This window comes from Triticum urartu, chromosome 2 (genome assembly GCF_003073215.2).
Source record: "Triticum urartu cultivar G1812 chromosome 2, Tu2.1, whole genome shotgun sequence".
NCBI lineage: Eukaryota > Viridiplantae > Streptophyta > Magnoliopsida > Poales > Poaceae > Triticum > Triticum urartu.
The window spans coordinates 263,203,737-263,227,784 of record NC_053023.1 but is presented as its reverse complement, the minus strand read 5'-3'; the positions used below and the strand labels follow the sequence as shown (position 1 = coordinate 263,227,784).

Here is a 24,048-nt window from a genome sequence, read left to right as displayed (position 1 = left end):
GACAGCAACGAGGATACGGCAGTTAATGCCGGATTCCGAGGCTACAAATCCGGTCAACGGAAAAAGGCATTCAAAAGAAATACTCAGGGCCCGTCCAGTTTGGACCGAATACTCGACCGCTTGTGCCAGATACATGGCACCCTCGAAAAGCCAGCCAATCACACCAACAGGGATTGTTGGGTGTTCAAGCAGGCAGGCAAGTTAAGAGCCGAAAACAAAGACAAGGGGCTGTATAGCGACAACGAGGAGGAGCCCAGGCCGCCGAACAACAGTGGACAAAAGGGATTTCCCCCTCAAGTGCGGACGGTGAACATGATATACGCAACCCACATCCCCAAGAGGGAGCGGAAGCGTGCGTTACGGGACGTATATGCGATAGAGCCAGTCGCCCCAAAGTTCAACCCATGGTCCTCCTGCCCGATCACCTTTGATCGAAGGGACCACCCCACTAGCATCCGTCACGACGGCTTCGCCGCATTGGTTCTAGACCCAATCGTTGACGGATTTCATCTCACAAGAGTCCTCATGGACGGCGGCAGCAGCCTGAACCTGCTTTACCAGGATACAGTGCGAAAAATGGGCATGGATCCCTCGAGGATCAAGCCCACCAAAACGACCTTTAAAGGCGTCATACCAGGTGTAGAAGCCAACTGTACAGGCTCAGTCACACTGGAAGTGGTCTTCGAATCCCCGGATAACTTCCGAAGCGAGGAGTTAATCTTCGACATAGTCCCGTTCTGCAGTGGCTATCACGCACTACTCGGGCGAACCGCATTCGCAAAATTCAACGCAGTACCGCACTATGCATACCTCAAGCTCATGATGCCAGGCCCTAGAGGAGTAATCACGGTCAATGGGAACACCGAACGCTCCCTCCGAACGGAGGAGCACACGGCAGCGCTCGCAGCAGAAGTACAAAGCAGCCTCTCTAGGCAGTTCTCCAGTTCGGCCTTCAAAAAGCCGGACACTGTCAAACGCGCCCGGAGTACCCTACAACAAGACCGCCTGGCACATTCTGAGCTAGCGTAGCAATGCGGCCCCAACCCTAGCCCTCGCGATATAGCAAAACCAGTGCTTCACGTACATAACTACGCTCTTGAAATACCATGGGCACAGGGGAAGGGGCACTATCATGTCACGCCCGAAAAACGGCTTAAACCGCACCAGGGGCTGCTGGATTCCTTTTTTTTCTTCTTTCTTCCTTACTCTCAGGACTCCATACTTCGGACGACCCGTTCGGCAATTCAACTGCCGCACAAACGATGCAAGATCCAGGAAAGCAGACAAGCCACGCCGCATTATGGAACTCCCAAGTGGTCTCTATTACGAGCAGTATACCTGTTTTTTAATACAATTCCGCGGCCTGCCCCTGGCCAGGACATGTTAAATAGTCCAATTTCTTTTGCTTATCGCACTATTTGTATCATTCCGCTTTCATAGCAGCCTTTCTATAAACAATGCATAGATTTTTGTCTATTTTTTGCATTATCCTCTTTTTTATATATATGTTTATTAATAACATGTTGCATCCGTACACCGTGGTACGACAAAAATATGCCAGGGGCTTCAGTACCCATCAATATGGCGTGAGAAGTCCGTACACTTTCACAAGTGCGGCACCCCGAACTTATATCACTATATGCATTGGCTCCGAATCATGATTTGGGTCAATAGTTGGGTTTGCCCGGCTCCTATGTTTTGGTGCCTTACGTTCCGCTATATCGGCTAAGGTAGCACTAGGAGAACTACTGCGATTGTGCCCCAGTTGAGCTGGGCTGAGCACCTCAGTAGAGAAAGCTAAAACTGACTGTCATGATGAGGCGAGAGACCGGTCGCTGTTCGAGAGGTTTTTCGAGTCCTTAAAGACTTATGCCGCTTCGAGCGAGGAACCGGCTTTGTCCGGCCAAGGCGTGGATAGCGCCCCGAACTCGGTCTTCCGAATACTAGGGGCTTCACCGAAATTTAAAATTATAGAGTTCTATGGCTAAGTGAGAGTGTTCAAGCATTATAGTCCGATTGCCTTGTTCGTTGTGCTGAGCGCCTCCCTCGACGGACCCAATCATGGGAAAAAGAGCGCTCAGGTTTATCCCGAACACCCCAGCACTAGTGGCATGGGGGCAGAAGCCGACGACTGGCCATCTCTCAATTTTTTGATAAACGGCCGCACAGAAAGTAATATTTTAAATTCAACAAGCATTGCTTAGCGCATATGAACAAGTTTTCAGTGCACAGGATAACACGAGCGAGTTCATTCAAAAATTACATCCTTGGTACATTCATCCGCCATAAGGCGGGCACCAGCCAGAACATCCTTGTAATAGTTCTCGGGCTTGCGATGCTCCTTCCCCGGTGGCGGCCCATCCCTCAGAAGCTTCTCACCGTCCAGCTTACCCCAGTGCACCTTTGCACGGGCAAGGGCCCTACGGGCACCTTCGATGCAGACGAAGCGCTTGATGACCTCGAGCCTTGGACAAGCCTCCACAAGCCGCCGCACCAGTCTGAAGTAGCTCCCAGGCAGGGCCTCTCCAAGCCACAGCCGAACTATGAAGCCCTTCAGGGCCTGTTCGGCCGCCTTGTGGAGCTCGACCAGCTGCTTCAGCTGGTCGCTCAAAGGGACAGGGTGTTCGGCCTCAGCATACTGAGACCAGAACACCTTCTCCGTCGAGCTGCCTTCCTCGGCTCGGTAGAATGCGGCGGCATCGGATACGCTGCGGGGAAGATCTGTGAATGCCCCTGGAGTGCTCCGGATTCGGGTAAGTAACAAGTAGTTTACTTTTATATGTCTGCTTTGCATAGAGAATGCCTTACCCGCCACTATCTTTTTCACCGCATCCAATTCCTGGAGGGCCTTCTGGGCTTCGTCCTTGGCAGATTTGGCAGTTTTAAGGGCCGCAGCAAGCTCGGACGCTCGTGTCTTCGAGTCGAGCTCCAAACTCTCATGTTTTTTCATGAGAGCCTGAAGCTCTTGCTGCACCTCGCCGACCTGTGCCTCAAATTTCTCCCGCTCGGTGCGCTCTGTGGCTGCTTTCTTCTCGGCCTCGGACAGCGCCTGCTTGAGGGTCGCCACCTCAGTTGTGGCCCCTACAAATAAGCAGTATACTCCTGTCATTTTTTGCAATTGCGTCTTCTTATATGCATTTTTTCTATAAGGTATCTCTTACCTTCTTTCTCCTCGAGCTGCCGTTTGGCAAGGCCGAGCTCTTGCTCGGTCCGCTCGAGGCCCTGCTTCAGGGCACCCACCTCCGCAGTCAGTGCGGCGGTGGCCAGCAGCGAAGCCTGCATACGTATATTGACTCCTTTTTAGTTAGACTCCTACGATATTTAATAGATCCTCTATTCGGCTTTTCTTTCCGAATGCCAAACAGAGCATCAGGGGCTACTGTCTATGCGGTAATATTTTTACATATTTTTTTACTTACCTCGAAGCCTGTTAGAAGGCTAGCACAAGCTTCAGTCAGTCCGCTTTTGGCGGACCGAACCTTCTGGACCACCGTACTCATGATGGTACGGTGCTCCTCGTCGATGGAGGCGCCCTTAAGCACCTCTAGCAAATTGTCCGGCGCCTCCGGTTGGACGGAGGACGCCGGCTCAATAGGCTTGCTCCTCTTGGCAGGAGTTCGCCTGCCACGGTCCGGAACCGTTGATGATTCCGGTGTGGTGTCCGGCTTAAAGCCGGACTTGGAGCCCTGGGGGGGTCTTATCCCCTTCACTCCCAGAGTCCGGGAGGTCGCCTCGCGGCTCCTCCTGGACCACCTTCTCTTGCCCCGGAGCTTGTCGCGACGCCACTTCGGCGTCATCCGCGGCACAGGGGGAGGCAGCGGGTGGAACTGAATTCATGGCCGATGAATCCAGGGAGCCGCTCGACGACTCGTCGAACCCGTCCTTGGGCGGGCTGCATGATTATATTCGACATTAGGAGAAGTTGTGCAACAAAAGGAATATCATGAGTTACTCTGGTATCCGAACACTTACGATTTCGCCAGACGCTTGGCCCTGTCCGGCCACTCCTCTTCGTCCTCGTCGGCGTCGGGGGCGTAGTCCGGCGGAGGGGTTTTCCTCTTCTTGGACCCTTCGGCCTCCCCTACTGGGGAGGCCTTCCTCTTCTTTCCTCCCCCCGCTGGAGGGGGAGAGGTTTCTTCTTCCTCCTCCTCATCTTCACGGGAGGAGTGCGTCTCGGACTCGTCGTACAATGAGTCCGACACCGCCATATGTCGGGAACTCTTTTGAGTCCCTGTGGCCTTCTTCTTCTTGGCCTTCTTCTCCGGCACCACATAAGGTGCCGGAACCAGCAGCTTCACTAAGAGAGCAGGGGCTGGGTCTTCGAGCAAGGGAGCCGGACAGTTAATCAGTCCGGACTTCGCCTGCCAATCCTGTCAAAGGTAAGGGAGTTTAGATCCCGCATAGAGTCAAACTATGAAAAAACTTAACATCCTGTAAAAGATGAAAATATCTCACCTCGCCAGCAGGACGCTGCGAGCTGAATCCGCGGTCTTCGGAGGCGGATGTGGGAGCCTCGGCGCCTTGGGTTAGCCCCTTCCAGACATCTTCGTACGTCGTGTCGAAGAGCCTGCTCAGAGTTGGTGCTGCGCCGGGTTGAACTCCCACAAATTGAAGTCCCGTTCTTGACACGGAAGGATCCGGCGGATGAGCATGACCTGGACTACGTTGACAAGCTTGAGCTGCTTGTTCACCAGGGACTGGATGCATTTTTGCAGTCCGGTCACCTCTTCTTCGTCGCCCCACGACAAGCCCGTCTCCTTCCAGGACGTGAGCCGCGTAGGGGGTCCGGATCGGAATTCAGGGGCTGCGATCCACTTCGGATTGCGTGGCTCGGTGATGTAAAACCACCCTGACTGCCACCCCTTCAAGGTCTCCACAAAGGAGCCCTCGAGCCATAGGACGTTGGCTATTTTGCCCGCCATGGCACCTCTGCACTCCGCCTGGTTGCCGCGCACCACCTTTGGCTTGACGTTGAAGGTCTTGAGCCAGAGGCCGAAATGGGGGCGGATGCAGAGGAAGGCCTCGCACACGACGATAAACGCCGAGATATTGAGGATAAAGTTCGGGGCCAGATCGTGGAAATCTAGGCCATAGTAGAACATGAGTCCGCGGACAAATGGGTGGAGAGGAAAACCCAGTCCGCGGAGGAACTGGGGAAGAAATACTACCCTCTCATGGGGCCTCGGGGTGGGGAGAAGCTGCCCCTCCTCAGGAAGCCGGTGCGCGATGTCTTTGGACAAGTATCCGGCCTTCCTTAGCTTTTTGACATGGCCCTCCGTGACGGAGGAGACCATCCACTTGCCTCCCGCTCCGGACATTGTTGGAGAAGGTTGAGGTAGGAAGTGCGGGCTTGGGCGCTGGAGCTCGGGTGCGCAGAAGATGGATAGGCAAAGGAGGAAGAAGGCGTAGGTAAAAAGGTGGATCTTTATTCCCTTATCACCTATTACTTTTATGAGATTAATGAACGGAATTTTACGTGTTTTATTGGACGGTTTATGGTAGTCTATTTTGATAATATATTGATTTATATAAGACCTTTGAAGGAACATTTGGAATATTTACATGCTATTTTTATTGCTCGACGTGATGCGCGCTTGTTTATGCATGTCTACGATTCAGTTTGGCTTGAGTTAACTAAAGCTTAATTTTGATGCTAAACAAAGTGCTCAATTGATCTTAAAAATGCATGAGTTAACTAAAAAAACATTGAGCATATGAATGCTAAATATACAGTTGCTGGAGATAAAGGTAGAAAACATGTTGTCTTTGCACCTGGAGATCTTGTTTGGTTACATTTGCGTAAGGATAGGTTTCCTGGTTTGTGCAAATCAAAGCTAATGCCACATGCTGATGGTCCTTTTAAGGTGTTAGAGAAAATAAATGATAATGCATATAAACTTAAGCTGCCCGCAGATTTTGGGGTTAGTCCCACTTCTAACATTGCAGATTAGAAGCCTTATTTTGGTGAGGAAGATGAGCTTCCGTCGAGGATAACTTCATTTCAAAAATGGGAGGATGATGAGGACATCAATACCATTATTACACCCATAGCCCCTGCTGCTATACATACTAGACCAATTATTAGAGCTTTCGCACGCCAATTAAATTACCATGTACTTTGGTTTCTTAGTAATGATTCCAATGTTCATGAGAATATATGCTGTTTAAATTGGATACATTTGTCTTGCTTATAAATGTAGGGCCTAGCTTGGACAAGAAGGATGAACATTGAAGCAAGATCAAACATGAAGATGATGGCATGCGCAGGGGGAACAAGAACGAAGTTACAAGTGATGATTTCAGGACCTTGAAGCCACCATAATGAGTGCATGAAGTCTTGGACGAAATATACAAGATGCCATTTCATAAATTTTGTCCAAAGACTATTATAGGTGCTGGGTCACCTTATTATTGGGCTAGACCCATGTATTTTTGAAATACTAAAATATATGCTATTTTTAGAGTCCGTATGTGTGGTGAAAACAGAGTTAGGGTTAGTTTTAGACACCTCCAAAGGGGTCATGAAATCCTCCCCTCTTTCTTCATATATACAGCCCTTAGGGCGTGGTTTAGACTTTGAGTTTTGTTTAGATTAAAGTTCGCTATAGCTGCAACTTCGCATACTTCATTTGTATTCAATGACCGGACCAAGACTTCACAGAACCCCACCTCGATCAATAGAGGTTTCATCTTATATTCGCAATATCCAAACTGCAGTCTTAATTTCTTACTTGTTCGTCGTTTGCTTGCAGGAAATAGACCCTCTTGGTCAGGTTGATCGTGCTTCGGCGTAGTCAATAACCTCTCCGAGTTGGTTTAGCAATTGCTAAGGCGCACATCCTCGCACGTTCGTAATCGGATCGTCAAAGTCTACTCCACAAAAAACGATAGCCATCATATCATCGAAAGACGGGACACCTTTGCCTCTATTACATCTAGTACCAAGAAAATAACCACATGCATTGAACTCCATAGAGAAATTCAAACTGCGGGAACCTACATTATGCAAGGTAGACGTCCATCAACCTTGATTCAGGAAATTAATTATCCCTAATAAAACCCATAATAGGAACCCTAACAAACCCCTCCCAAAGTCCTAATCAACTACCGTCGCTGCAACAAAGCAGCCCATCAAAACATGTTTTGATCGACAACGTGGTCTCCTATATGATAGGATCATGGATCAAATCATCAAAACCGAGTAAAAATCATCTCATTTTTGTTCGAAAAATGGGAAAGAGAAGAGAGGCAAGACCAGTTACTGTATACCAATGGGTCCGTGCCATCGCTCGACGAATTGCGCCCATGGTGTCTTTCTCCTCACCGACGACAAGGGCCGCCACATGACCTATCAACCTTCGTCTTCGGTTTTGAACCTCGCCCACAAAAAATCGTTCACGTGATGTCGCCGGTCGCGGCCCTTCATCTCCCTTTACCAACAGATCTGATCAAGGCGCCTCTAAACATAAAATTGATCGATGCGAGGGCTTATTTGTAAAAAATAGATGCGACTCGGTGACAATACGGGCCAAAATATAGACAGTGACAGTATGAGTCCACGTGAACAACTACAAACGTAGTAACATGCCATTCTTTGAATACAATGACCAAAATGACCATGATGAACCAGTTTTTTTTTAGGCAATGATGAACAAGTTTAATGACCCGTAGTGCATCTCTACTCCTAATGGAGCAGTTGGTAGTCTCCGTCGGTTAATTATCGTCCCACTTCCCCTGATTTATTTTCGTCCTCAATCCCACCTCGTACGTAACAGTAAAACCGTCCTAGTTCGAACGTCTATTTCGTCCTCCCACCCTGTCGATCGACAAAAAAAACGCCTAGAAAATAAAATCTACGAAGGTTAACCCAAAAAAAACCAGGGCGGGGAAATTGGTCCCCGAGCGTTTCCTCCTCACGTTCGCCCCCGCCGCTCTAGGGTTGTGCTCTTCTCTGGCGTCGGCGCGTCGCCCTCGGCCCGATCTCCGGTCGCCGTCCTCCACCGCGTCGGCGGCGGCGCCGCGGCGTGGCGCCACCTGCTGCTCCTCCTCACTGCCCAACTGCTCGCGCTCGCCCTCCTCGCGTTCGCGCTCCAGTGCCGCGGCGGCATGGACGACGCCGGCTCCCCTCGCCTGGCCGTGCCGGCCCCGTCGAGGCTGCAGTCCCTCCACTCCTCCGCCGCCTCCTGCGTCGAGGTGCTCGCCGCCCCCGCCGCCCCGCCTTCCCCTACCTCCGCGGCTGGTCCTTCCACTTCGACGCGCCGGACACACACCACCCCAAAGTACTACCTTTCCAATCTCACCTCCGCCCTCTTCCTCGCCGGTCACCGGCCGATGTGTCCGACCTGTGAAGCAGGAAGCTTGTTCGATGAGATAAATCCCTGCCTCACGATTTGCTTCGTGAAGGCCAGAATTTCGCTCTTTGTTTGTCTACTGAAAAACCTCCATGTGGGGATAGATGTCATCATAGAATGCGTGCAGTAAAATTGTTCTGACTGTATTATGTATCATTATTTTGGTTAGTCTAAAAGAAATAATTTGGTTAGATTTGTCTTGAAGAATAGATTCGACCTATACTTCTAGGTTTTGATACAGAAAATAGAAATTTGTTGCCAAAGCAGTGTATGGAGACTATTTCAGTATCTGGAAGTACACTTGTGACCGGAGGCATGGCCGCTGTTGCTGCCAACATAGTGGCAGTGAGCGCAATCTGGAAGTAACAAGCACACTGTTTAGTAAGTGTGTTGTCCCTGGATTTTTTTATCCATGAGTATACCGTAGTAAATTGCACACCTCACTGGTGTACAGGGATCTAGGATCATGTAATGTAACAAAACAATGGTCCATTATGTTCCACTGGCTCTGATCTCAGTTAAAAGTTACCTGCAATTTTTATCCTTATTTTATTTATTCGTAAGGTATCTGACAAATGTGTTTGTGCCATAGTTCCCAACTAACCGTTGCTGATATTTGTTTTTAGGAGGGGATGGAGAGCTTTACAAATGGGAATGTTAGGTTATTGAAGCATGAACGCAGCATTGTTGCAGAGGATGATCTTGACTGTCGGTGGCAGGAAGCCACTGGAGAGGCTGTTTCCGAGGTCTCCAACCGCCCTGCACTCACTGTCCATCCAATCGGTTGGTTCTGCATTCATCTATCTGGATCTTGTTTAACACACAGGTGCAATTAAACCTCGATATGTTATGTGTAAAATCCTATTAAATACGTAAATATGATACCATATACAAATTGTTAATACATTCGAAAGTTACTGCACCTATTCTTCTAGCATACAGGCAGTTAATTATATTTTATATTTTTCCTAATTTCCCTGTATACTGTGAGCCTGCGATTGTTTGGTTTCATGGTTTTTGAGCAATGTCCATGCTTTCAACCCACATGCATACATGCATGTTGATTACTAATTAGTGGTTCCTTCTTACCACAATCATGATGCCTTTTCTATTTCCGAATCAACTGATTTTAATACTGATTGCTTTTGAAGATTACACTTGAAGTTACTCACCATGGACCACCATGAAGCTACTCACCATGGCCTATGTGTCCGACCTGCTGATCTTTTGCTTGCTTGCCAGGTGTGCGTGCAAACGAGCACCTCCGCAGGCCTGGACCGGATCCTGCCGTGGCTCTTCTACCACAAGGTCATCGGCGACTTTTTGCTCTTCGTCGAGGGCAAGGCCGCCAAGCCCAGCGTCGTCGGGGTCCTCGAGTCCATCCCCGTGCGTTCCTCGCTTGAGATTTTGAAGAATCCAGTAGTACCAATTTCACTCTGCTTGTTCTCAATGTCTGACTCTGTTTCTCTTCTTCTTCTTTAGGGGTATGAAGGTGGTGTACATGACCAAGGAGCTTGAGGAGTAGCAGGCCAGGTGGTGCGAAACAATCTTTGCCGCCCACGTGCCTCGTCGGGCTATACACAAATTCATTTCGATGCCCATTCTGATGATGTATATGTTTCACCTGCAGCCGAATCTGGAACGAAACCTGGCTCGCAGGATTCTTCTACAAGCCTTGCAACCGCAAACTATTTTTGAAGCAAGCACTCAACATGGAGATGGCCATTGTGATGGCCCGGGTATGTATGTTTGTTTTCGGCTTATCACCAGCAATTATTAATAGTGTTCGTTTAGTGTATTGTATTTATCATAAACAAAAAGCATTTTTCTTCATGGTAGGAATCTGGCATGGATTGGATAATGCATCTAGACACCAATGAGTTGTTATATCCCGGTAGTATTCCATCAGATGCCTGTTAGCTGACGTCCCCGATGATGTTGACATGGTTATTTTTCCTAACTATGTAAGTATACAGTGGTCCTAATACACCTGCTGGACTTCTTATGCATAGTAATTAACTTGCATGTCTGCACTCTGCAGGAAAGCAGCGCCGAGCGTGATGATATAGAAGATCCATTCAGTGAAGTAAACCTTCTCTGTATTTAGGAACATAATTTCCTCAAGTTCCGTTGGATATAATGTTGGCTGATGTAAACAACTTATGTCTAAATACTCTGATATGAATTTTGTTTGTTCGGTTTACGTCTGAAGTATGATACTGTGGTAGGATTTATGTGTGTCTGATACTGTTTACATTTGCTTGAAAAAATAGTTTTGAGTTGCCTTGTTATCTGCGTAGCTTGCCATGCTTATGTTTAGCCTATAATCCCAGAAATAAGTTCTTATACTCTTTTAGTGTAGACTGGGCATGGATCTAGCTAATTTTGCATATTACTCCGAAAGAAAAGAGAAGAGAATGAAAGAATATTAGACCTCTGGTATGTGCAACAAGTCATCGCTGACAACAGATTAAGTAACTTTGATGAATTTTGACATTCAATTCTTTGCTGCTTGTTAAATTTAATTAAGAGCGCTGAACCTAGGTGTGTGCAGCCTTGCTTTTATCTCTACTCCTAATGGAGCAGTTGGTAGGATTGCGTCCACGGCACGGTTTTTTTTGTCCCACCACTTTCGTCCGGTTTTTTTCCGTCCCACCTCCCACCACCACCTGCATTTTATTCTCTTTACAAAATATTACAGAAGAAAAAAAACCGTGCCGCCACTCCTCCCTCGATTTTTGTCTAGGGTTCCCTGCCTTCGCCTCTGCCATCGCGGAAGCTGAGGGCACGCCGCCGCCTCTGTTGATCCCTAGGGACGCCGCCTCCGTGGATGAAGTGGTTCCATTCGATCGGTACACAAGAGGAACCCATCTGTGGCCACATCACCCCTGACATGTTGATGTGCATGGAGTATTCATATGATACACAGGACAGGAAATCTAGCAAGTAATGTTCTAATCAGTTGGGTTATCCCCTTTTGAAAAAAAATCTTAATCAGTTTATTGGTTGATTTGATTGCGTTAGGTTATTTCTAATTATGTTCGAATTTCATCAGATTTGTATTTAAGTTTGTTTCTCTCATTGAATAAATTGATTGCCGATCCTACAGGCTGGGTGAGAAGCAGACAAGGGTCACGGTGAACTATTGCTAGCTTGAGGAGATGCTCACATGAAGACATGGTTGCCGAAGGTTGCATACAACTAAAGTGAGCTTCTCTTTGAAAATCTCATAATTGTTTCACTTACCTTCTTTTCACTATCAGCAGTTTCTACCGTTTCAAGTTGTTTGTTTATGAGCCAAGACTGAAGATATACAAGCTAATGGTTAGTATTATCCCTTTTTCATATATTTTGGTTATTGCTTTAGTTAGCTAGATGGATGTGCTGCAGTTAAATAATCGAATGACTTCTATACTTATATCATTGTTTGGTTTATGTAATTGTTGGCGCCAATATCTTGACTCGCTAAAAGTGCATGCAAATTTCTTACTGAAACAAGCATGTTTGACGTGTCAGTCAAGGGGTCCCTGCATCTGTGGTGTTCGGCTCGCTATGGTGGTCGACCATGGAATACTTGTGAGGGAGAGCACCCCTTTAGTGCCTCTTCGCGTAGTTCCTCCGGCGTGCACAGCTTAAGCCTTGTTACCATGGATGACAAAGTCTGCCTTGTCGTGACGACCACGCGCGGGTACGCACATAGGCATACTATAAGATCGTTATTAATTAATCCATGCAGTTTCATGTCCAGGCCAATGTTTAGTTGGGGGAAGTGTTGTGGATTTTTTTTTATTCAGTCATGAGTGTCAGTGTTGATTTTGAGGGCATTGTTAGGTGTTTAGTTGAGCTAGCAAGGGGGCGTAGTGGACCTGTCATCATTTTTCTGAAATGGGTAAAAGATGTTCAGCGTTGGCTCTATATTTTCAAGGGCATGTGCTTCTCTGAAGATGCTTCAGCTGCATTTTTGTTTACCCATCATTCGGTGGCAAACCAATGATTCCTCATGGGTTGCAGATGATGAGTACTCACATTTTTGGTCTTACTGATTTTGTCAGACTGATGGGTGCACGGCAATTTTTGGTCTTACTGATTTCGTCTGAGAGATAATCAGATAAAACGACAATTAACTCCCAACTAACCACACCTAGATAATCAGATAACTACATTTTGAAGTTAGTATACATTCATTCTGTTCTTGCAAAATATTTATTTATATAGCTTGTTGTCATCTAATTTAAGGTTCAATTTCCTCACTGTAAGTCCTCAAATATGTGGGCAGCATGGACCACCAGATAGGTAAGCAAGAGAAGGACCAATTCATAATCATCTTATTTGTTCTGCTTGGACTGTCGTTGTTACTTGCAGTTGCCTCTGCTACCATGTGGCAACGCAACCATGAAGGGCTTGACGTGTTGGCTGTCAAGAAGCACTAGGTCGACGGCAGGCAAGGCATCCAGGAAGCCACAGCACGAGAGAGCGATGACGCTCAAAGGGTGAGGTTGCCAAATGGTGCGGTGACACTAGCTCGCTAGCCAAGCAGACTACATTCTGGACTATTTACACATCATGGACTAAAATTGGACTTCTTTCTGGACTCACATCTTTTATATAATATATACTCAAGTCTGATATGCCTTTTATTTATTCTATAATTAAGTACAATCTTTTAAGTTGCTGCTGAAGGAAGAAGACATGGGGTCAGAAAAATGTTAAGATTGACTTGATGTGTGGTAAGGAACATCCAGTTGAAAAGCTTTTGATGCTTGAACATCCACTACTCAATTATTCTTTTAGGTATGCATAATCTGCCAAGTTATAAGCAGTTCCTTTTATTTGGGCACGCATAATGACCGTTCCGCAGCATCAGGTTCAAAAAAAGTTCTTCAAGGTTAGTAATTTTCTCCAAAAAAAGTTCTTCAAGGTTAGTAATTAACTCCCTTCCCATATGGATATGCATGATGGTTGTTCATTTTTTGGGATAGCTTACCCATCTTATGCCTTGAAAACTGAGCTACCTCCATGATTATGCATCTGGTCTCAGTAGATTATTTTTCCGCCAAAATACAGTTGTGAAGAGGAGTTCCTGATTATAGCTGAATATACCAGCCTACTTGCCTACAACCAAGGCAGAATTATCAGCATGTATGCGAAACAGCCTGCTAGCTGGGTGTGTGCCCCCTGTTTGAGCGAGAGGGAGGACCTTTGCTGGGCAGTCAAAGGATGTGCTCGGATATGGTGGTCCAACTGCAAGGTAATGCTAACACATCTTGTTACTCTTTCTTCAATTTCGCTAGGTTTACGACAGTTCCATTCAAGCACAAATATGTTTATGACACTAATTCAAAGTTGTAAAATACATATATTTATAATAGTTTAATTATTCTTACATGATTTCCACATATATGTGTTGCTTTAGACAAAAAAATGTGCAGTGAACTTGTTACATAGAACACCCTAGGTATCGCCACTAGCATCGACTAGACGACGCCCATCACTGAGACACTCTTCTCTTGGGAGCATTGGCCCAGCTTGATATGCGGGGAGGTGAGAGGGCAAGCTAGGGGAATGGAGTTGGGAGAGACGATTGTAGAGCGACATCGTTTTTGTTCCTATTTCTTTTCCTTTTCAAGTGGTTACTTTTTCTTCATCAGTTCATCTTTAAACTTTTGGTTGTCTCAGCGTAGCTTGCAGCTCCAGCTTAGATTTGTTAGATTTATGGGTAAGTCAAATTGTTTAAATTTATATTGTCCAATTTATTTATAGGAACCAATCACCCAGATTCCTTTCCTAGACTGATGCAGATGGAGCTTGCAATCATATCCAAAGACTAATGAAGCTGGGGCTGTCAAACTGACCAAAGCAATTTGCCACATCTTAGGCTTGAAAATTTGCATATGGACGTGGGAGTCCACTCATATGTATGGCTTTCATGTACACTTTGAATGGTCCAGGAACATTTGTATTTTTCTGTGTGTTGATTTTTTTCCAAGAGTATTTGCTTTGTGTCTGTAGACATTAGGTTAGTTGTCAAGTTGGTAATTAGAGGATTAGATCACTGTATCAATCGACAATCATCTCGGGAAAGTATCATCGTACTTTTGTTAGATAATTGGTACTTCTGTAGTTGCATGTTTTTATACTTATATATACTTGTAGCCACTTTTATTGTGTTCTTTGTTCCTTTCTTTTTATCATACATATAACTAAAAGCCAGTTTACAGAAAAAACGTCAGTCTCATCCCTGGCCTTCTTCAGTTGAGGAGATTACTCTACTTTTTATCACTGTTGGAGGATTCCTTATTTTGAGAAGTCAGTATCACAGCAACGGGCACGCAGCTTGGCCAACTCATTATTTCTACCGGCACCAATTGTTTTTATTGTTTCTAGCCAATGTAGATTGTGGTGATTGTATGAAAGATTTAATACCTTCCTCACGTGCATGCTAGCTAGGAATGTTTGTGGATGGACGTGAAATGAACTGTTAAGTACTCTCCTATTTAGTTTCACCAGGAATTTATTGATATGGTAAGAATTATTAGATTGGTTTGTGACGAAATGTTGCTTGAAAATAAATTCACGATAGGTTAGAGTGGGGGCAAAAATAGTTACAGTGCTCTTGTAGGACGATGGATTTTCTCCATGTAGTCTTGTAGCCTTCATGGAAGTCAAATTTTGTAGGTTTGTTTGTACATTTTTGCTTTGTTTCGGAAACCAGAGTAGTTCACTTTATCCATGTGTTTTTTCTTGCTTCTCTGCACTGTACCCTTTGGGATGATCAATATGCATTACTCTTTCTCAAAGTTTCTATTTGGAACTATATTTTTTATTAAACCACTGTCAGAAGGTTTCACAAGAAACCTAAAAACTGTAACAGGTGGTCATTATTTTTTTTGCCATATGTAATGAATGTTTGCCACAAGTTAGGAAACATAACTGGTTTTTAGTCGTTTATCAGTTTGTTTTGCTCATGGGGATATATAATTAGCTTTACCAGTTTTTTGATTATACAAGTTTTTCTCTTCTTTCTCCACATGTGTGTTTCTACAATATGTGTACATTCAAGCGCCAGAAGGTTTGTTCTCCCACTGTGTGCCACTAATATTTCATTTTTGTGGGTGAGATTTTTTAACTTCTGGATGCGCAATGGTTTGGATATGGTGTTGTGCAATGCTACTGTGTTATGCTATGACCATGAACATGCTTATGTGATGTGGTGCATCTCTTTTTATACTTCAACATTGTTGTTCCCGCTTGCGCGGCAGTGGTGACTGTAGATGCTGCTCACGCATCTGTTGTTCCTGTGTGCGCGGGGGCGCGGAGATGGGCGACCGGGCGCGGGAGGCGGCTCGGCACGACAAGGCGAGGCCGGGCCGGACTCGCGAGCACCAGGCAGGCGCAGCTGCCACCTGCGTCGACCAGGAGCACACGCCCGCGGAGGGATACTGTGGCCTGGCACTATTCATTGTGGAGCTCGCGAGGGACTCCTTGTCATGGGCGGGCGCTGCCTGTCACGGCGCTCGCGAGGTCCAGTTTGGGATCCATGGAGTCTAGAGCGCGGCAGTAGAACTGCGCGACGGCCGTCGCGGTGGGCGAGCGCGGGACGGCGACTGCAACTGCTGCTGCGGTGATTGGCTGCTGTTTGTTCCTGCTTGCGCGGCAGCGGTGACTGCAGATGTTGCTCATGCATCTGTTGTTCCTGCGTGCGCGGGGAGCGGACGCGATGGCGTTGCGACGGCGATGACTGCATTGGGCAAACTTTTTTGTCTGCGCGGACACGAAAAGACAAAATGGGTCGGTGTGTTGCAGTTGCTCTAACTCCCTGAAGTTTTTCATTCATTTGCTTTTAGGATGTAGGATGGAGCATAGTTTGTGCTGTTGATTGTCAATTGTATTCCCTCCGTTCCTAAATATAAGCCTTTAGTTTGTGATGTTGAAGATGCTTCGTACTCCTCCTGTTCCTAAATATATGCCTTCTTAGAGATTTCAATATAGAGTATATATGGAGCAAAATGAGTGAATCTACACTCTAAAATTTGTCTATATCCATTCGTATGTAGTTCATAATGAAATATCTAAAAAGGCTTATTTTTAGAAATAGAAGGAATAACAAACAAAAAAGATCACATAACACAAATTGATTGATCATAAATTATTGTTTTTTCTCCTAGGTGGGATTGGTAGTAAAGCTGTTTTGTTGGACTATGCAGTTCATTGGCCATGGAGTTTTTGAGGCAAATCTCTATCAAGCTATTAATGTTAGGTTAAGCACTAGCTTTAGTAAATTCCTGCCCAAAGATTATACTTGACACTTACTCTGACGGTAGAACCGGACACGTGCTCCACTTGACAATATCCTGGTTTTCACGTTTGAGCATTGAAAATGAAAAACAAGTGTTTGGGTATGTGGTGGAAATCCCTCTTACGTGATTTCTAAAAAAGGGTTAATCAAATATTGCATTCATGAATAATAGAACTACTAAAATGTGGACAAGCTAATTAATTTTTGAGGAACCTAGCACATCAACAACTATCACCTGGCCCATGTCAAACGTTCACCCCAGCAGACTAACCTGTCAACTACCAAAATGTGGACATGCTAATTTCTGCTTCGTATTCCAATGAGCATAGACGAACAATAAATTTATATATTGCATTATCGTAACATTCAAAATAATATTAATTTCGAAAATTGTAGGGATGCGTGTGACTATTTATATTATTTTATGCTTTGGTGGAACGGTGAAGAATTAGTTCATCCACTGTGCCTAATGAGTATTCTCCATTACATATTTTAAGATCTTCGACGTGAATTTTTCATGCTAATTACATATATTGCTTGTGCAGGTTGGGTATGATTGAGGAGGTTTTCTTAGTTATACTTGTTCAAATTTCATGTGAATGGAGCTAAAGTCTATATTCTTAATATTGTGCGAGAATTTCTTAAGCGCATCAAATGGATCTTAATTTGTAACTGGTTTTAGTTAGATAATCTCTCTATATGTATAAGTCATCAGATTGCCTTTTTTGTTATTAATTTACGTTGCAAGTGAAGTTAACTTTAATTATTAGCCGATCTTGCTTGTGCTATCTATTCTCTTCACGTGAAATTTAACATGTATTATGTTTATATAATTCCAGCAATATATTCAAAAGCCCGTGGCAACGCACGGGCACTCTACTAGTTTTACTAAGTTGACACAAGCCTTTGTAGTCCGTTTCCGCCCATTCAATTTTTTGTTCATTCCATTTATCCAAACTAGTAAGCGTGCAACGTGCAAACGCACGTCCTGCCAATCAATCCATTTTTCAATTCCACCTCTATTTATTTGTATCTTTTTCTATAGCTTTTGTTTGTCTACACCTTTTTTTTAATTCAAACAACTAAAGAAACTAAAAATGGAAATACAATATGTGCTATTCCCCAAAGAAATAAAATGGGAATGTGATATAGGTAATGAATAGGGAGTATCTAGGATGATAAGTACAACATTTGTCGAAATATCCCCGGGGCAATAACCTAATTATTTGAAATGCATTGTTTGACAGAGACACAAAAATGAAGAGTTTATTTGAACAGTGCGCAAAAATGCTCTTCAGATGTATTTTATCAAACAAGGAGTCTGAGTTTGCCAAAATAAAAATTCAGAGCGGTTTGGAAGTATTCTCATCACTTCTCTTTCTCCGCCTCAGAAGCATTCTTCATCCGGGCTCCCAAACGCTTCATTCCTCAGAGCTTTGTCTATATAAAGAGTCAAGGTACTAAACATGCATGGCATATATGTCCAGTAAGTAATAAAATTAGTTTCTAGCACAATGTGGGAGGATTTAAAGATGGGACATTACCGTCTTATGCAAACCTTGTGGAGACCTTTGTATATTTAATGCATACTTCTGCTTTCATTATTGGGCTGATGAAGTGAAAGTTGTGAGATAAAATATTCTAAATCTCCTCTAGCTTCTTTAGCAACTATAACCTTCGAGGTGGACAATCCACATCTTTGCTTCTCAGGAGAGGCTCCTAGTTGATTTGCTGCTGTACAAGGATGCTAATCTGAAACAATTATGCAGCACATGGTAAGTGCTAAGTCGACAATTGGTACTGAATCTACCAGGCTCCGAAGGATCCAATTATGTGATTTTACATGTGCATCTTAGCTATCAAAGGAAAGGAAGAAAATGGTCAAAGCAACAAAAAAATGCAAGCTTATATAAACTTCACAAAACCGGGTATGACATTTCAGCGAAGGAAGATTTATTCACTTACGTTCACATGATACAATATGCAAGCAACAATTCATGGGCATGCCCTGACTAAACTATGTATACACAAAAATAATTATCACCTCCCAACTGCCCGCCTGTTAAATGTACACAACAACTAATTGGCTTAATAGTTATCTCACACTCCCACCAATTTATTAAGAAAACAGAAATCACCCAATGGAACCAGAATTTCAGAACAGCTTAGTCAAGTTTTCCTATGTTGTATACCCTGCCGCTGAAACAAAGCAAATGAGTATAAGCTATGTAAAACAACACCAAGGATAGCGGATGAACAAAACAACAAATTCTGCATCCCACGGAACAACACCATTTTATGCAGTATTCACTATCGAAGACCCTCTGCTCTAAATACTGTGAGATGTGGAGTGTAGTAGAAACATGCTGAACCAACATGAATAGACTCCAAAATTATATGCATACATCTTGAAGCATACACTGGAATTTTCAAATTGCCATCCAACCTCCGGGAACTCTTCATGTCAAAAAGAGAATTATACAAGACATGGAAAGGAATAGTAGGCCCGGACCAAATAATTACTAACCTTGAACTGTAGGTTCAGGCCAAATAACCAAATAAAAGATACACAGATATCGGTGAAATTAACTATAATATACGCAACTATTATAAAGAGATTTCAGATGCAGATCAACTACATACACATAATTTAGTGCCCAAGATTTGGTGTCTTATCAATTGGTCCAAGTTCTCCATGTGGCAGCGCATCTCATTATTATTCTCTCGTTGCAACAAAAAAACAGAAGAATGTTATTTAGTGTCCAGTCAGCAAGTGTAAGCTTGAGCTAAAATAATACAAAAAAGAGGAAGGAAAAGTACTGCAATTTTTACACTTCAAAGCACCACGAATACACCTCATAATCGGATTGGTACAACAATAAGATGAAATTATTGCTATGTAATATATTTTTTGTGAAGAGACTTGAAATATCCTAGATTTGATGCTTGTACAAGTTCAGTTAAAAGTGGTTTAAACAGTCTATAAACTGAACTTATTTTTACTTCCTAGATTAACCAAAAATTGGGGGATTTCACACCAACCGAACGTAATAATATACAACAAAAATATTACTCCGTCTGTATACTAATATAAGGCGTTTAGATTACTAAATTAGTGATCTAAATGCTCTTATATTAGTTTACGGAGGGAGTAGAAGAAAGCAGTGCAAGGACAGAACAGTACTCCCTCCATCCCAAAATAAATGACTGAATTTTGTACTAACTTTATAGTAAAGCTAGTATAAAGTTGAGTCACTTATTTTGGGACAGAGGGAGTACATGAATTGTACGTAGCAGACATACATAAATCGAAACGTATGAGAGAGAAAAAACGATTATTTTTATCATATTACCTCAGTGTTAAACTGTTTGTCTACAACGGCGCGACCATAGCCTCAGCTTCCCTCTCCCATTTGTCAGATTGTGGGGAGTGGAGCATTTGGGGACTGCATGTCTCGAAACAAATTTGATCATACTACTAATGGGATCAAACACCAACAACCAATTGCATTGGTTCATATTTTCAGTGAACTGGGTAGAGAAGCATAATACAATCATAAAGAGTTTTGAGCTTGCAAATGAAGCAACCTTGTCTCTCTTGGATAGTTCAAAACAAAATGAAGCCGCCTTGATAAAATTCAACGTCGTCTCTGCAGACTCGTTCTCCCACAGCTTGAGAGAGACCTCTTGCTACACCTCTCCACCACCGACCACAAAGTACAAACTCTCAAGCGATGAAGTAAACCTGAAAATGTGACTGAAAGGACCTTAGGTGCAGCAATTGCTGATGAATGGCAACATTCTGAACATGTAGAAATAAAGTATGAGTTGATAGGGAAGAGGCCAAAAAAGAAGATATAAAATATTAGTATTGAGATTGCCTGAATTTCGTATATTAGTGGATGATTGAAATCATGTACAGAAAGTTTAGGAGCTATTGTGTAGTAATTTTGATGCCAATTGAGGAGTGAGTCGTGGTAGAATGGATTTGTGGGAGCACTGAAAAGGTAATTCGAGTTACACAATACAATTATCATATGAAGAGATTAAATAGTCAATAATCAGACTGTAACCCGTCTAGTGCTGAGCTTGGCATTGATTTGGATCATGATAATTCACCTTTTAATGATATAATCAGAGTCTAACCCTTTCAGAATAACGTTGTTTAACTGCGGCAATGTTAGTTGTGTGGAAGGATCATGTATATAAAAGAATGAGAATCAGTTCACATTTGGTCATTGGAAAAAGTACAATGTAGACTTTGTAACATCCTCCACTGCGACGTATGCAGATCATGATGCAGTAAAACGACCAAAGAAAGTAAATAAGCACAAGCATCAGATTCTCTTGTGTATGGAACATAAACTGAATCATAAGTACAGGGTAGACTTTGTAACATCCTCCATTGTGGTGTATGTAGATAATGATGCGCTAAAACGATCAAATTCTCTTGTGTATGGAACATAAAATGGACCATATGCTGGGTACCTCACTATTCAGTATAGTTTTGTATCAATCTACACTTCAATCAATCTAATGGAAACTTACTGGTTTCTCCGTAGTCAGATAAGGTCGTGGCCGTCCGTTGGGGCAGCGTTGGGCAGCAGAGGAGGGCAGCCGCCACACCGCGCTGACGTCCTTCCGTGTGTCAGCAGAGGCTGACCGGCGTTGGGCAGCGGCGGCAGGGGGCGCTCCCGCGTTCTTGGGGCAGCAGAAGAAGACCAGCGGGGGCCTGCTCTGCTCATGCCCACGTTTGTCCGCGGGGAAGCAGAAGAAGACTGGTGGTTGCGGCGATGGAGGCCAAGCTGGGCGGTGGGGGACGGTGCGGGGCCGGCCAGGGCGGTGGCAGACCGGCGGCTGGCGGCAGAGGGGGGGCAGCGCGCGGGGCTGGCCGGGGTGGTCGCGGACCGACGTCCGACGGTTGGATCTTTTGCCCCACTTTACTTGGGCATTAGATGATTTGCCCCATTTTACATAGGATTAGATCATTTGCCCCACTTTTCATTTTTCTTTTGATGATTTGCCCTTTTCAATTACTGTAATCATTTTTTATTTTGTATCCCTTTTTTCTCCATGTGAAAAGACACAATTGCCCCTGTGGCTAATTTACAATTTGACACTGTACAAATCTTTTTTCTTTACAAGCCTGTATCCAACCGAAGCAACTAATTAACAGGGAACAAATCACATTAGTTTCTTTATATGGCTTTATCCAACGGAACCAACTACTAACAAATCATAGATTGATTTTGTTGTGTCGTGGTGTTCATGGCTAGTGGAGAGGCGGATCCACCGCCGGCCCCCAAGCCATCAACTCCGACGACCCCTGCACAGCGAGGCTTCACACAGATGACAACTGAGACGATCCCACAGACTGCCGGACAGGGAGGCGACTGTTGCGTCCATGGATCACCACGATCTGCTCCAGATTGGTCAGTATATTATCTCCCCTTCCTCCCACCCCACGCCAAACACACACACAGTGCCACACGGATCCAGGGTTTAAACCTCTTGGCATCTCCTCGCTAGGCAGCCCCTAACGCTGCTACACTTGTAGTAACCCTGCAACTACAACAATATGATGGAAACATAATTATCAGGATTCAGGAGTATAAAGTTCTGAAATTATCCAAATCTTTAAACCATGTGGATGAATACTTCTACGAGGATCATGAATCCAATGACATGGGCATACACTTAGTTTTACTGGAAAATGAATATTAAACAATTTGTTAATTGTTTCCTAACATAACAAAATGACAGTTAGATGATGCCCTTATGTCCCCTCCATAACTGAAAATCTTTTGTTCTCCAAGTAGGTCTCGGCCGGTGGCTAGCAATGATACATATGTATCAACTATGGAAGGAAGTGTTGATTGGTCCAAGATTGAGATAGCACCAATGAATGATGAAGAAATTGATGTTCCTATAACAGAAGAGAACATGTGCTCGGTGCTTGGCATCAATGATGAACCTGAGCATCGGAAAATTGTATCTGAAGCAGCTATGAAAGCCTCCATTGCAGATGTTGATGCATGTGTGGCTGATATTGATGAGGATTTACTTGCTGATGCGGCTCTTCCTGTGCCTGACCATATGCCTGAAGAGGATCACTTTTGGTATGATAAGGAACATCCTGTGATAGAGGAAGGATCTTTGTTTCGTTCAATGAACGAGTTTAGGATGCTCATGAGAACATTTGCTATTAGAGGCAAGTTTGACATCAAGACCAAGGATAGTGACACTACTAGATTTGTGGGTCACTGTAAAGGAAATGCATGTCCTTGGAGAATAACTGCTAGGACAATAGAAGATGGAAAAACAGTCAGGGTACAAACTTATCTAACATGAATCATCTTTTATGTTAAAACTATCTTTTATAAATTACTTGCAACTAATGGTTGGTATTGTGTTTTCTGCAGGTAAACAAGATAGTAAAGCCTCATAAGTGTTCATCAACCGCTGCAGTGATTACAAGCATGGCAGACCAAGCATGGGTGGCAGAAAAGGCAATGGGGTATCTTCAAACTGAACCAAACATTGGTGCCAGCGAGCTCCGAAAAAAGCTACAGGCCGAATACAAATGTACTATTGGGTATCATACTGTTGACAAGGGAAAAGAAAGGGCCAAGAATAGTTTATATGGGACCTGGGGAAAAAGCTTTCAGTCATTATTGAATTTCAAAGCTGAGATTGATAAAAGATCTCCTGGTAGCATTGTCGAGGTTGATGTCAAGAGGGAAGGAGGTGAAGTGCATTTCCGCAGATTTTTTATGGCACTTAAGCCGTGCATTGATGGCTTCTTGGCTGGTTGTAGACCATATGTCAGTATAGACTCCACATTTTTGACTGGAAAGTGGAATGGTCAATTAGCAGCATGTACAGCACTAGATGGACAAAATTGGATGTTTCCTTTAGCATTTGGTTTCTTTGGTACGGAGACCGAGGGTAACTGGATTTGGTTTATGCAACAACTGCATAGGGCAATAGGACATCTTCAAACTCTAGCTATTTGTACTGATGCATGCAAAGGGTTAGAGAATGCAGTTAAAATTGTGTTTCCTCAAGCTGAGCAAAGGGAATGCTTTAGGCATCTAATGGCAAACTTCAAAAAGAAGTTTCACGGAGATGTTTTTGGTCGCATGTGGCCAGCAGCCAAGGCTTATCATCTGGAAACATTTAATTATCATATGGGCAAGATATTTGAAGCTGAACCTGCAGTGAGTACCTACTTGTGTACCTATCATAACTTAAAGTGGATGAGATGTGACTTCAACACAGAAATAAAATGTGATTACATTCACAACAATCTAGCTGAGTGCTTCAATAGCTGGATCAAAGGAACAAAGGAGCTGCCCATGGATGAGCTAGCCGATGCAATAAGAGAGAAAATTATGATAC

The 24,048-nt window shown here is 44.2% G+C and overlaps 1 protein-coding gene and 2 long non-coding RNA genes across 21 annotated transcripts; 2 read left to right on the top strand and 1 right to left on the bottom strand.

Annotated features, from left to right (window-relative positions):
* Window positions 1-7,847: 7,847 nt before the first annotated feature.
* Window positions 7,848-9,426, top strand: LOC125536992 (D-aminoacyl-tRNA deacylase-like). Of its 3 annotated transcripts, none has more exons than XR_007295418.1 (2): window positions 7,848-8,279; window positions 8,978-9,426. XR_007295418.1 is itself a non-coding variant. In XM_048700279.1 (2 exons), the coding sequence occupies exons 1-2, from the start codon at window positions 8,107-8,109 to the stop codon at window positions 9,185-9,187; spliced, it is 297 nt and encodes a 98-aa protein (XP_048556236.1). In that variant the 5' UTR covers window positions 7,859-8,106; the 3' UTR covers window positions 9,188-9,403. The 3 variants fall into 3 exon arrangements, 1 of the variants encoding a protein (XP_048556236.1); XR_007295417.1 differs by having other exon boundaries at window positions 7,848-8,732; XM_048700279.1 differs by having other exon boundaries at window positions 7,859-8,193; window positions 8,978-9,403.
* A 144-nt stretch (window positions 9,427-9,570) lies between these two features.
* LOC125536990 lies at window positions 9,571-16,368 on the top strand. Of its 16 annotated transcripts, XR_007295412.1 has the most exons (11): window positions 9,571-9,737; window positions 9,834-9,884; window positions 9,982-10,090; window positions 10,191-10,315; window positions 10,393-10,502; window positions 11,098-11,297; window positions 11,461-11,541; window positions 11,618-11,675; window positions 11,868-12,039; window positions 12,714-13,599; window positions 14,112-14,529. It is a non-coding gene; the product is annotated as an uncharacterized LOC125536990 (long non-coding RNA). The 16 variants fall into 16 exon arrangements; XR_007295416.1 differs by lacking the exons at window positions 11,098-11,297; window positions 11,868-12,039 and having other exon boundaries at window positions 9,573-9,737; window positions 10,393-10,437; window positions 12,714-13,269; window positions 13,416-13,599; XR_007295405.1 differs by lacking the exon at window positions 11,098-11,297 and having other exon boundaries at window positions 9,573-9,737; window positions 10,393-10,437.
* A 1,479-nt stretch (window positions 16,369-17,847) lies between these two features.
* Window positions 17,848-21,814, bottom strand: LOC125536989. Of its 2 annotated transcripts, XR_007295400.1 has the most exons (3): window positions 21,196-21,814; window positions 20,001-20,404; window positions 17,848-18,399 (listed from the first exon to the last, which is right to left on the bottom strand). It is a non-coding gene; the product is annotated as an uncharacterized LOC125536989 (long non-coding RNA). The 2 variants fall into 2 exon arrangements; XR_007295399.1 differs by lacking the exons at window positions 20,001-20,404; window positions 21,196-21,814 and adding an exon at window positions 19,291-19,994.
* Between the last annotated feature and the right edge of the window lie 2,234 nt (window positions 21,815-24,048).

What these genes read in the sequence shown, in the direction of transcription:
- LOC125536992 (XM_048700279.1), top strand. Translation starts at nt 8,107, where the DNA reads ATGGACGACGCCGGCTCCCCTCGCCTGGCCGTGCCGGCCCCGTCGAGG. An exon ending in CCGCCGCCTCCTGCGTCGAG is followed by an intron (nt 8,194 to 8,977) that starts GTGCTCGCCGCC and finishes ATTTGTTTTTAG; the next exon opens with GAGGGGATGGAGAGCTTTAC.